Source organism: Euphorbia lathyris, chromosome 1 (genome assembly GCF_963576675.1).
Source record: "Euphorbia lathyris chromosome 1, ddEupLath1.1, whole genome shotgun sequence".
NCBI lineage: Eukaryota > Viridiplantae > Streptophyta > Magnoliopsida > Malpighiales > Euphorbiaceae > Euphorbia > Euphorbia lathyris.
The window spans coordinates 107,720,764-107,735,225 of NC_088910.1; the positions used below are offsets into that span (position 1 = coordinate 107,720,764).

Sequence of the window (14,462 nt, forward strand, 5' to 3'; positions counted from 1 at the left end):
ATTTGATGGATTGTTTTTTAGTTTGGTACTTATCGTTTGAATATTTGAAATAATGTGTATTTTAATATTATTTTAAATTTAGGTTTGGGTAAAAATTATGGTTAATCATTGATTTTTGGTTAAGTAGTGAGAATTGGTTAAAAACCGTTAACCGAAAAACCTAACCGAAATTAATGGTTAACCGGTTGTATGGTTAACCGATTGATATGGACCGGTTTCGGTTTGGATGGTTAAAAAACCGTTGATAACGGTTCGGTTAATTTTTTTTTATCTAATGGACCGGTTAACTGAACCGTGCCCACCCCTAATTGGTGGCGGTTGTCAGCAGACAGAGAGGATGCCAGGTGCAAATTAAAATGCAGGTAATAAATAATATTTTGTCAAAAGAGTTTTTTTATTCGGGATGCTTTTTGCCTAATCTTAAATCTATAAAAACCCAAACATCATATTGCATTTGTCATCAGTTTGAGCATACAATCAAAGGTAGCTCTATCTGAAAATAAACCCACTCAACTCAAGAACTGATAGATTATTTGAAAATGGCAACAAAATCAGTGGCCTCAATTGCAATTCTGCTGACTCTGAACCTACTCTTCTTCACAATGGTGAGCTCTGCAAAGTGCCCAACAGATGCACTGAAGTTCAAAGTATGTGCAAACGTGTTGGGGCTAATTCAAATTCCACCAAATGAAAAATGCTGCTCCTTAATTTCTGGTCTAATCGCTGCTGATGCTGCTCTTTGCCTTTGCACTGCTATTAAAGCTAATGTTTTGGGGATCAACGTTAACGTTCCACTCGACTTAAGCTTGCTGCTCAACCAGTGCAACAAGAATGTTGCCGCCGGATTCCAGTGTCCTTAATTAAATACTCTCCATGTTATTTCTTATTTTATTTCCTTCATTTCTGTTCCTGTCTTTTTTTCTTTTGATTTCAAGTCATTAAATGTTTCAGTCCTATGTGATGATGCATAATTTTATTTGTTGTAAAGTTTCCCGTTGAGCTTGAATATTAAGATTCATAACATTTTTTTTTTTATTTGAGAGCTATTACATATTTTTTTGTTTTCACAGTAGAAAAACATCTTGGAGCTCATGACCTTCTCAATAGTTTAACAACCTAATTGATTATTTAATAGTTTTGTTGTATACCATTTTCAACATTGATACGCAAGTAAGTGTCGGATTAAAAATGGTAAAAATAATGTAGACGTGTCACAGACGCTAGTTCTCGAAGGCTAAAGTGGTAAATAAATTAATAAAACAAGTAAATACGCCTAAATGACTTCAATTCTAAACGAAAAGCGATTGACGACCGTTACAAGGACCGAAAAGAAAAATAACGGTCTTGGATCCCGAAGTTACTTGACAGGCCAGTCGGAAAACAATTTTTTTAAGATAAGGTACAAAAAATAAAAGTAATAAAAGCGAAACAAAGATATAATTTTTTTAATTTTTTTTTATATTTTTATTGATTTCATAATTGTTCAATGTTTTTGGATTACAAATATTTTCATAAAGAATTAAAATTACAATTTAAAAATAAAACTATAAAAACTAGAAATATGAATAAATCATAAAAACAATATGTACGGGGTTAAATTAAATTAACCGATATTGTCATCGTTGGGATGCGTGGAAATGAGGCCTTGAAGTTCGGCAACTCGTCTCGGGGATTGTCTCGTTGTTTTGATAATTCTATGCGAATTTGGAGTGACTCAAAAATTTCAGGGACCTAAACATGAATTTTCTATTTACATAATGTGAAAAGCAGCACTTTGTGGAAAAAAAATGTTATTTCATGGAACAAAAATTGAAATCTAAATCAATAAAAACATGAGATTGAATCTCAATTAAAAAAACAGACACAAGGGGAAGAAGAATTGAGAATGGTGTGATGCGAAACTGACATTTGAGCTCCAAGCTTTTCATTCGATCAACATGTGTTTATTAATTTAATTAATTAAACACATGAGAGACAATTGTTACAACATTATTTTTATTTAGGGCTATTTTGTAATTAATTACTTTTCAAGTTTAAATGATGTAACATATAGATATTCAGGTGGAATTAGTAAATTACTAAAAGTTCTGACTCAAACTTGTAATTATAAAAAATCAGTTTACAGTTGATTAAATTATTTTCTGATTAATTACATTAATAATCAATAATTATTTAATTAATGGTGTTAAATTGGCGTATGTGGATTAAATGGAATGGAAGTTCACATGAGAGTATGGCGTTGAACACTTAACTTGGGAGCCGTTTTGGATCCGGAAGCATGCTTCATGGATATGAGAAAGGAAGTTGAATGCACTTATTCATAGGACACTTACAGTATAAACAGGGGCGGAGCCAGAGGGGGTGGGGAGGGTCGGTCGACCCTCCGGCCCCGCCGGAAAACCCCAGGAGTGGGGTTTTCCACCCTCGCTCTGCTAGGGGCCGCCATGGCTGGTGACCCTCCAGCCATGGCGGCAGCTGAAGAAGATTATATCTTCTTCAGCAAAACGAAAGAGACAGATGGGAAGGGCAATTTCGCCCTTCCCGTCTGTTTAATTTTTTTAAACCTAAAGGCCCAAGTTGGGCCTTTAGGTTTAAAAAAATTAAACAGACGGGAAGGGCGAAATTGCCCTTCCCATCTATTGGGAAAATTATTTCGAAGGCCCACCCTTGATCACCTTCTCTTTTGCTTTTTCTTTATTTAATGTTGTGCGTGCCGAAAGAGAGAAAGAAAAGAAAGGTTTTTGATATCAAAAATTGGAAAAATATCCAAATCATACCATACTTTCTACTAAATTTCAATTGACCATCTATTTTTCTCTCAATCAAACAATTTCTAAGTAAGTTTTCTTATTTCTCATTTTGTATTTTATTTCTTTTAGGTTTAGAATTTTATAATTTCTAAATTAGGGTTATTATTAGGGGAATTATTAATATGTTGTTTACTTGAATATTCTTTAGTAATTACAATTAATTTATGAAATCTAATTTAGGATTTCTAATTTAGGGATTTCTAATTTAGGGTTTAATTTAAGGATTTCTAACTTAGGGTTTATTATTGGATTTCTAACTTAGGGATTTCTAATTTAGGGTTTAATTTAGGAAATCTAATTTAGGGATTTCTAACTTAGGGTTTATTATTGGATTTCTAATTTAGGGGTTTCTAATTTAGGGATTTCTATGTATGTTGGGGATTAATTTCGTTTATTTGTTTTTATGACAAGGGTCAAAACATTGAGTCTTCATCAAATAGTGGGAAGAGACAGTGTGTGGAAATATCAGATGATGATATTATTTCTGATCCCGGAAATAGAAAAGAAATTGTATACATGATATTACCATTCAAGATGATTTAAGGCGATGTTACTTGTTAAAAGGCCCATGTCAACCAAAAGGTCATATATTTCCTCGAACTAATTTTTCTAGAGTTCAAAGGAGTTTTCAAACAAGTTGGTTTGATATGTTTCCATGGTTAGAGTACAATGTATCCAAAGATGCTGCTTTTTGTTTGTATTGCTATCTGTTTGGTAGAGGAAATAGGTCTGGGGATAAAGCATTTATAGAAATTGGTTTTAAAAATTGGAAGAAAGCTTTAGAAAATTTTAGGGATCATTTAGGTGGTATGTCCAGTCCCCACAAATATGCTACAGACCGGGTTTATGGATTTCAAAATCAAAGGCTGAATATTGATTATATGTTGACAAAGTCAAAGGAAACGAATGCGATTGCTTATCATACTCGTGTCACAGCAGTTGTAAAAATTGTTCGTATACTTTTAAAGCAGGGTTTGGATTTTCGTGGACATGATGAATCGGAAGAATCATTGGAACGAGGTAACTTTCTTGAGCTAATGACATTTTATTGCAATGAATGTGAAGAAGTGAATAAGGTGATGAACTTAAATTCTCCCAAAAATAATCAAATGACTTGTCATCATATCCAGAAGCAAGTAATTAGGGCTTGTGCATTAGAAACGATAAAAGTTATTTTGAATGAGCTTGGTGGGAAGTTGTTTTCTCTTTTGATTAATGAGTCTCGTGATAGTTCTATGAAAGAGCAAATGTCTGTTGTTATAAGATTTGTGAATGTACGTGGTGAGGTTCTTGAACGGTTTATTGGGGTTGTACATGTTAGTGACACTTCTGCACAGTCTTTGAAGAAACATATTGATTCTTTCTTTGCAATGCATCAATTGTCTCTCTGTAGACTTAGAGGTCAAGGCTATGATGGAGCTTCTAATATGGGAGGCGAGCTTCATGGACTAAAAACACTCATTTTGAATGAAAATAAGCATGCACATTATGTTCATTGTTTTACTCACCAACTTCAGTTAGTGGTTGTTGCTGTTGCAGATCATAACATGTTGATATGTGATTTTTTTTACTTATTTGTCTATGATTGTGAACGCTGTTGGAGCTTCATGTAAAAGGAAAGAAGCTCTTCGTCAATCACATTGTGATAAAGTAGTGCAGTCTTTAGAAAATGGAGATATTTCTATAGGAAAAGGCAAATATCAAGAAACAAGTTTAGCTCGGCCATGAGATACCAAATGGGGTTCTCACTATACTACAGTTTCACGTCTTCTTAGTATGTGGAGTTCAGTGATAGAGGTGCTTCGTGTTGTATATGCTGATGGGGTTCTCACTATACATGGTTTGATAAGCAAAATGAAAACTTATGAATTTTGTTTCATTGTTCATTTAATGAAACACATATTGGGAATGACGAATGTGTTATCACAGTCTCTACAAGTGAAGCATCAAAACATTGCTAATGTTGTACGAATGATTAGACTGACGAAGCAGAGTTTGGCAACATTCAGGGAGAGTGGCTGGGAAGAGTTATGCAAGTCAGTGATTTTTGTTAAGAAAATGAAATTGAAGTGCCCAATGTGGAAGATACTATTACAGATCGAGTTAGAAGGTTTCTTGATGGTGTTCCAAGGACTTATCATCATCACTTTTATGTCGAGATTTTTGTCGAGGTACTTTATTTGTTTTTACTTTTCATATAATAATATAACTAGTATATAAGCAAGATGTTTGACTGTTTTGTATTTGAAAAATACTAGGTTGTTGATCGTCTTGCTGCAGAAATTGATAATCATTTTCCCGAGTCAAATACAGAGTTACTTGTTTGTATGTCATGTCTTGATCCTACAAATGCTATTGAGAATTTTGATCATCGACAAGTGCTTCGTCTTGCTGAGTTATATTCAGAAGATTTTTCTTATTGTGATATAATTCAGCTTAAAGAGGAACTCAAACTCTTTATTTCTGAAATGAGATCGAATGCATCATTTTCTAGTTTGACAGATATTGGAGTCCTTGCAAAGAAGATGGTTCAAATGCAGTATCACTCTCTATTTCCTTTAACATATCAACTTATTGAGATGATTTTGATCTTACCCGTTGCAACCGCTTCTGTTGAAAGATCTTTTTCTACAATGAAATTAATTAAGACTGATTTGCGCAACAAGATGAGTGATGACTTTCTCACAGATTGTATGGTGTGTTACATTGAGAAAAGAGTTTTTGTCGGTGTTGAAAATGAAGCAATTGTGCAAAATTTTCAGAACATGGCAAATCGGAGGGGTAAATTGCCACTTGTTAGGCATTAATTTTCTTACTGTAAGTACACATACTTTTTACTCTCATTTTATGATAGAATTTGTTTATTATATTGTTCATTTTATTTTGATGAATATGTTGAAGTAGCATTTAAGATTTTTTTTGTCCACAGTCTAGCCCCTCCGACCTATAGGTCCTGGCTCCGCCCCTGAGTATAAATAGAAAGTCTTAAACCAAAATCAGATCTAAACACACATTACACAAATCAAACTCAACAAACCGAATATTTCAATGTTAATTAAGCACAATTTCTTTCTTAAATGCAATTTTTGTGCAGAGCATTCCCCACATGGGCCGAAGAGAATAGCCCATTACGTCGAAGCCAGCGACATGCTCCAAGCAAGCCCATGAAAGGCGGTTTTTCAACCCGACATGCCGTGTGAAGTAGTGACAGGCCGTGTCGGGTTCCTCCAAACTCTCTGCCCAACATTTCACACGCCGTGTCACAAAGTGACATACCATGATCACCTAACTCCGACCATTTTTAGGAACATGAATTTCTCTTTTTGCGACAGAATGCTGATCTTTAGCGACAGAGAACCAAATTTCAGCATTAGAAGAAGACAAACAAGATTAGGGGACAAGGGGGACCATGGCTGCCAATCTCTTACATCTCTTATTTACAATTATGTCATTTTTACTTTATTATTTATACTTTATTATTTGTCCTATAGTTTTAATTACCTAAGTGTCATTTTGGCATTTCATTCCTATCTTACCCCTATCACTTTTAGTTAATCATAACCCTAGTTAGGACATTTATGTCTTTTACATTTTCCTAAAGAGTGCTATATAATGCCTCTTATTTGTAAGAATCGTGAACTTTTAACAATACAAGTTATATCTTCTTCTTCATAAAGTTTTGTTAAGGTTTTAACCTTCAACAATTGGGGATTTCATTATTCCTAGTCCTAAAACCCGGGATTAACTCCTTAAAGTTTACCTTGAAAAGAACCTCTTTGTTATTTTAAAATTAGAACTAACACGTACGGAAGACCCATCCGTATCAAATTCTGTCAATTCCTAGTTTAATCTTTAGCCTTACAATTTCCTTTTCAATTCATAAGTTTGTAATCTCTCAATTTAAACTTCAATTTCAAGTATTCAAGCTTTTCTTTTTCAATACTGCATTCTTTTCTTAAATTAATCTCATTTTCATTTTCATTGATTTAATTGCGAAATTTTAATAATTTTTGTCTTTTTAGGTTTTTCACAATCATGTTTTATTATTCTTTTAGATTTTCATTACAAAATTTCTAGCAGGATGGCACCAATCCGAAAACCCATAAACAGATATGGAATGTGCAAGATATCTTTTCATCTTTAGATGTAGTACCAGGTCAAAGCTTTGTCATCTAACAAAGAAATCATTGGAAAAAGTAATGATCCAAAAAGCTCTCTCATTCTGGAAATGAGTGGAAATATTCTATAGGTGCCTGAACGTGCTCAGGACAACCTAACATTCACAGCAAGAAAATTAATTGAGAACATAGGCATTTCCAACTCATAAACTTTGAAGTCTGCTTCTCATGAGCATTTTCCTATTTCATATCATTAACAATAACAACTAAATTAATATTCATGTTTCACGAGCCAAATTAATAACTAAATTATTGAATAGATTACATCTTATAATGTGCCAATGAAATTGTTTAACATCAATATATCCAGCTACGTGTGCTCCATAGTTTGATGGCAATACCTTCACGTCGGTTTACAAAATTTTAAAAATTATAGATAGGTAATAAGCTTAAGTCAAAAAGAATCTTAAAGCCATTGTCATTTCAATTTTTATAGATTGAACGTTGCATATCATATCTCTATACTTTTTATTTTTTTTTATCACCGTGCTAGCTAAATTAGTTAGTTGTCAATATCTAATTTATTTAAAAAATGTTACACATTTGATCCGTGTTTGAAATTGTATATTTTTAGGGTTCGAAAATAAGTTTTTAGAATTCTTTACCAATCACATATAAAAAAAACTGTTTTTGAAACTATTACAAATGCAAATTTAAAAAGTAGATTAATAAACAATATTTTATCAACCGAGTTTTTAATTCAAAATTGATCATTCTCAGAAATAATAATAAAAGGTATTTTTACATCTTAATTATATTTAAATTTTTATTCAATTAGTTCCGTTACAACTTTTTTATCATCAAAAGTAACAAAAAAAAAAAAAAAAAAAGATTTAATATGTTAAAATAAAAAATAAGGGACTCTATCCCCCAAAATCAAAATGATAAAGCTGTCAAAGATGCTTTTTGCCTACTCTTGATTCTATAAATACCCAAACATCATAGTCCATTTGTCATCAGTTTGAGCATACAATCAAAGGTAGTTCTATCTCAACTCAAGAACTGATAGATTATTTCAAAATGGCAACAAAATCAGTGGCCTCAATTGCAATTCTGCTAACTGTGAACCTACTCTTCTTCACAATGGTGAGCTCTGCAAAGTGCCCAACAGATGCACTGAAGTTCAAGGTATGTGCAAATGTGTTGGGGCTAATTCAAATTCCACCAAATGAAAAATGTTGCTCCTTAATTTCTGGTCTAGTCGCTGCTGATGCTGCTCTTTGCCTTTGCACTGCTATTAAAGCTAATGTTTTAGGGATCAATGTTAACGTTCCACTCGACTTAAGCTTGCTGCTCAACCAGTGCAACAAGAATGTTGCCGCCGGATTCCAGTGTCCTTAATTAAATACTTTCCATGTTATTTCTTATTTGATTTCCTTCATTTTCTGTTCCTGTCTTTTTTCTTTTGATTTCAAGTCATTAAATGTTTCAGTCCTATGTGATGATGCATAATTTTATTTGTTGTCAAGTTTCCCGTTGAGCTTGAATATGAACATTCATAATATTTTTTTTTATTTGAGAGCTATTACATATTTTTTGTTTTCACCATAGAAAAACATCTTGGGCTCATGACCTTTCTCAATAGTTTAACAACCTAATTGATTAGTTAATAGTTTTGTTGGCTATATTTTCGAAATATCCTAATTTTCAATCTTGATACGCGAGTGTGGGATTAAAAATGCTAAAAATAATGTGGGCGTGCCAGAGAAGCTAGTTCTCGAAGGATAAAGTGGTAAATAAATTAATAAAACAAGTAAATGCGCCTAAATGACTTGAATTCTAAACGAGAAAAGCAATTGACGACCGTTACAAGGACTCAAAATAAAAACAACGGTTTTGGATCCCGACGTTACTAGACAGGTCGGTCGGAAAACAATTCTTAAATAAGGTACCAAAAATAAAAGTAATAAAACCGAAACAAAGATATAAATTTTTTTAATTTTTCTTTTATATTGTTATCGAATTCATAATTTTTCAATGTTTTTAGATTACAAATATGAGCATAAAGCATTAAAATTACAATTTGAAAATAAAACTTTAAAAACTAGAAATATAAATAAATCATAAAAACAATATGTACGGGGTTAAATTAAATTAACCGATCTTGTTGACATCATTGGGATGCGTGGAAATGAGGCCTAGAACTTGGCCAACTCTTCTTGAGGACTATTGCGTTGTTAAGATAATTTTGGGCGAATTTGGAGCGAGTCAAAAAGTTCAGAGACCTAAACATAAATTTTCCATTTAAATAATTTGAACGGCAACACTTTTTGTAACAAAAATAGTGATTTCATGGAACAAAAATTGAAATCTATATCAGGAAAAACATGAGATTGTTCAAATATTAAACTTAAATTTTTAATTTATAAAAAAAAACTTTCAAAATGCATCACGTGAATGCTTTGAAATTGGAAGAAAAGAGTTGGTCAAAGTTGCCTAAATAATTAAGTATGGTTGACAATAAATGTGTGACTATGTGTAAACACATTATTATATATTGTTTATTATGTATTAATGATACTCTCTATATTATATATAGAGTTGTGTGATTGTATGTGTTTGTGAGCAAAAAAAAAAGAAAGAAAGATGAGAGTCTGTAATATAGTAAGTCCATTGTATTCATGATTAAAAAATATCAATATTAGTCCTTTTTTCTTAAATTTCTTTTTTATCTCTAACAAAGTGGTATTAGAGCCATGTTACGAGAGTCAGTCTTCCGCCAAACAGACCCTATAAAAAATGTCAGACGGTCTCAAACTTCCTTATCAATACCCTCAGCTCACCAAAACCAATTATTCAAGTTGGTGTATTCGAATGAAGGCGTTACTCGGATGTCAAGATTTTTGGGATATTGTCGAAAAAGGCTTGGGATATTGTCGAAAAAGGCTACGTAGTCCCAGGCATCGAGGCAGCGTTAACACAGGCAGAAAAATATACTCTGCAGAAAAATCGTAAAAGCGATTAAAAGGCGCTTACTCTCATCCATCAAGGTTTGGATGAATTAATGTTCGAGAAAGTAGACGAAGCTACCACCGCCAAACAAGCGTTGGAAATCCTACGAGACTTTGAGACGATGAGGATGAAAGAGACGGAGGCCATCAGTGATTACTCATCCCGAGTAAAATCTGTCGTAAATCAGATGCGACAGTATGGAGAAAAAATTGAAGAGTCCAGAATTGTTGAAAAAATTATGCGATCACTACTACCAAAATTTGATTACGTAGTGGTGGCTATGGAGGAGTCAAAAGACATCGGTGGTAGGGTCATTACAAGCACGAGAAGAGCGGTTTGAGAAACGAAGAGAAGATTCCGCAGAACAAGTCTTAGCAACGAAGGATGTGTTTAAAAATGGCGAAAGTAGTCAGTCCGACAGAGGACGCAAAGGAGGTCGAGGAGGAAATGGTAGAGGACGAGGACGTGGCAGAAGTTAAGGCAGAAATGAAAACTGCAACAACAACAATGACAGAAGCACTCAATTCACCAGAGGCAGAGGAAGAGGCCGAGGATGCGGTCAAGGAAGAGGAAACTAGAGGCCGAATGAAGGACGCGACAAGTCCAACATTCAATGTTACAATTGCTCTAAGTACGGTCACTACGCGGTAGAATGTTGGAGTCCTCCTAAGGAGGTAGAGGAGACTGCCAATAATATTCAAGATGAGGAAGTAACTGGCACAGTGTTACTTACCTACGAAGGTGAAGAAAATCGCGAAAATAATATATGGTATCTTGACAATGCGGCAAGTAACCGTATGTGTGGTGACAAGAAGCTGTTCGTGGAGCTCTATGAATCCGTTCGCGGTAATGTTGTATTTGGAGATTCCTCTAAGGTTCCTATTACAGGCAAATGAACCATTCTTATTCGGCTCAAAAATGGCGCTCACCAATTTGTTGATAATGTTTATTATGTTCCTAACATGAAAAGCAATATTTAAAGTTTGGGACAGTTACTGGAGAAAAATTATGAATTTCACATGGTGGACTGGAAACTACTCCTGTTGAATGAGAAAAAGGAGCTGATTGCACGAGTACCCATGGCAAAAAACAGAATGTTCATAATTAACATTCAGACAGACGTGGCCAAATGTTTGAACGCTTGTGTGCAAAGTCCCCCCTAGCTTTGGCATCTACGGTACGGGCATCTCAATTTTGGAGGACTGAAGCTGTTGGGACAGAAGCAGATGGTAAACGGATTGCCTCACATTGACCAACCTCATCAACTGTGTGAAGGATGTCTTATTAGAAAACAATTCAGAACCAGTTTTCCAAAGGAGTCCATGTCAAGAGTAAAGGTGCCACTTGAGCTAGTTCACACAGATGTGTGTGGACCGATCACTCCACAGTCCCTGGATAAAAATAAATATTTTCTACTTTTCATTGATGATTATAGTAGAAAAACTTGGGTGTACTTTTTGAAGGAAAAAACATAAGTTTTTGAGACATTTAAAAAATTAAAAGTCCAAGTGGAGAAAGAAAGTGGTCATTTTATTAAGGCACTCAGATCCGATAGAGGCGGTGAATACATGTCCATCTCTTTCAAGCAATTTTGTGAAAATCATGGAATCCATCATTTCCTTTCAGTCCCCAGATCACCTCAGCAAAATGGCATAGTCGAAAGAAAGAACAGAACAATGCTCAACATGGTGAGGAGCATGTTAAAAAGTAAAAATTTGTCGAAGGAGTTATGGACCGAAGCAGTAGACTGTGATGTCTACCTATTGAACAGATCGCCAACTGTCAGTGTTTGGGATCAAACTCCACAAGAAGCATGGAGCGGAATAAAACCCAGTATTTCTCATTTGCGTGTTTTTGGAAGTGTTGCTCATGTCCATGTACCGGATGAAGAACACAAGAAGCTAGATGATAAAAGCAAGAAATATTTGTTTGTGGGCTACTTAGAACATTCCAAAGGGTACAAAATATTCGATCCTCAACTCAGAAAATCATTATCAGCAGAGATGTCACCATGGACGAAGAAGCAGTTTGGGACTGCACCGGTGAAAAAGAAAAGAACTACATTTTTTATCCTTTTATGGATGAAGATAATGATCAGGAAGAACCAGCCACAGTCGCAGCCACAACACCAGCAACCAGTTCGACATCAGCAAGCTTATCCAGTTCGAGTTCGTCCTCGAGTAATGAAGATAGTTCAGATGAACATCCGTCCGGAAAGCCTAAAAAATTCATACCTATTAAAGATCTCTATGATGTAACAAGAAATCTCGATGATGAATTAACTCTTTATTGCCATTTTGTTAATGATGAACCAACAGATCCAGAACAAGCAATGAAAGATGAAAAATGGAGAAAAGCCATGGAAGAGGAGATTCATTCGATTGAAAAAAATAAAACATGGGAGCTGACATCACTTCCGGCCGGTCAAAAACCCATTGGAGTTAAATGGGTGTTCAAAACAAAGAAAGATGCAAACCGTGAAATTATCCGACATAAAGCAAGATTGGTGGCGAAAGGGTTCAGTCAATGACCCGGAATTGACTACAATGAAGTTTTTGCTCCTGTTGCCAGAAAGGAGAGTATCAGACTGGTAATTTCTGTAGGTGCTCAACACGGGTGGAGAATCCATCAAATGGACGTGAAATCCGCATTAATCAACAGATATCTGGAAAAGGAAATTTATATCCAGCAACAACCTGGGTATGTTGTGAAAGATCAAGAAAATAAAGTGCTAAAATTAAAAAATGCACTTTACGGTCTCAAGCAAGCACTACGAGCTTGGAACAGTCGCATTGACAAATATTTTTAAGAAAATGGTTTTGTCAAATGCCCAAATGAATATGCCTTGTATACAAAGGTGAAAAATGGAGATATGTTACTTGTTTGTTTGTATGTGGATGATCTCATTTTTACAGGGAACAATCCTAAGATGTTTGAGGAGTTCAAGAAGACAATGCCTCGTGAGTTCGAGATGACTAACATTGGTCTAATGTCATATTATCTTGGCATTGAGGTGAAGCAGAACGACGATGGAATTTTTATTTCTCAAAGTGGTTTTGCAAAGGAGATATTAAAGAAGTTCAAGATGGAAAATTGTAATTCCGTCAGCACGCTAGTCGAATGTGGAATCAAGTTGATAAAAGATGAAGGTGGAGACAGAGTCAACACAACATTATTCCGAAGCTTGGTCGGAAGTCTTAGATACTTTACATGTACGAGACCAGATTCTTTATGCAGTCGGCTTAGTAAGTCGATACATGGAAGCTCCAGCGGTGTCACATTGGAACGCAGCAAAAAGAATTCTCTGTTACATGAAAGGTACAACTAATTTGGGATTACTTTATTCAAAAACTGATGATTTCAAATTAGTTGGATTCTATGATAGTGATTGGGCCGGTGACAAGGAAAAGTATAACTGGTTTTGTATTTTTTTCTGGGTGATACTGCATTTACGTGGAGTTCAAAGAAGCAGGCGATCGTGACGTTATCTACCTGTGAAGCTGAATATGTCGCTGCAACATCATGTGTCTGTCATGCAATATGGCTCCGAAGATTGTTAAAGGAATTTCAGATGAGTCAAAATGATCCAATGGAGATTTTTTTTATAATAAATATGCACTGACATTAGCGAAAAATCCAGTGTTTCCTGATCGAAGTAAGCACATTGATACGAGGTATCATTTTATTCCGGAGTGCATTGAGCAAAAGGAGGTGAAGCTGAAGCACGTGAAAACTCAAAATCAAATTGCAGATATTTTCACGAAGCCGCTAAAGCACAACGTGTTCAGTCAACTGAGAGCTCAATTGGAAGTCACGAAAAATTAAGTTTAAGGGGGCATGTTCAAATATTAAACTTAAATTTTTAATTTATATAAAAAAAATAACTTTCAAAATGCATCACGTGAATGCTTTGAAATTGGAAGAAAAGAATTGGTCAAAGTTGCCTAAATAATTAAGTATGGTTGACAATAAATGTGTGGCTATGTGTAGACACATTATTATATATTGTTTTTTTTTTGAAATCTTTTATTATATATTGTTTATTATGTATTAATGAAACTCTCTATATTATATATAGAGTTGTGTGATTATTATTTTCTTTTTTCTTAAATTTCTTTTTTATCTCTAACAGAGACTACTTGGATATTTGGTGTTGATTTGGAAGAAGATGGTTGTTGAAGAAGGATTGAATCTCAATTAAAAAAAGGGAAGAAGATTAAAATATTTTAGGGATCATATATGTAATATTCAAATGCTATAAAAATAAAAATAGACAACTAGCTATCAACTCTTTTATTGTGACATGCCTCATTATATATACACTAAAAGTAGCAGCTCTTTATAAAGAGTCTTACATTACATATACACATAAATACATTATTATTAAATTCTACCCCACAATTCAACATTATCTCTATATATCCTATACTTTCTAGATTTCTTAGTCTTTATTCAAACTATTACTATGTGGCTCATTCTCTTCCACTCTTTATTATTATTATTCTATATAAAATTAAGTTTA

The 14,462-nt window shown here is 34.2% G+C and overlaps 2 protein-coding genes across 2 annotated transcripts; both read left to right on the top strand.

Annotated features, from left to right (window-relative positions):
* Positions 1-539: 539 nt before the first annotated feature.
* LOC136213090 (14 kDa proline-rich protein DC2.15-like) lies at positions 540-860 on the top strand. Its single transcript, XM_066002807.1, has one exon. It carries the CDS (start codon positions 540-542, stop codon positions 858-860), a length of 321 nt encoding a protein of 106 aa, XP_065858879.1.
* Positions 861-7,962: 7,102 nt separating this feature from the next.
* Positions 7,963-8,458, top strand: LOC136213106 (14 kDa proline-rich protein DC2.15-like). Its single transcript, XM_066002808.1, has one exon. The coding sequence runs from the start codon at positions 8,009-8,011 to the stop codon at positions 8,327-8,329; it is 321 nt and encodes a 106-aa protein (XP_065858880.1). The 5' UTR covers positions 7,963-8,008; the 3' UTR covers positions 8,330-8,458.
* Positions 8,459-14,462: the final 6,004 nt, after the last annotated feature.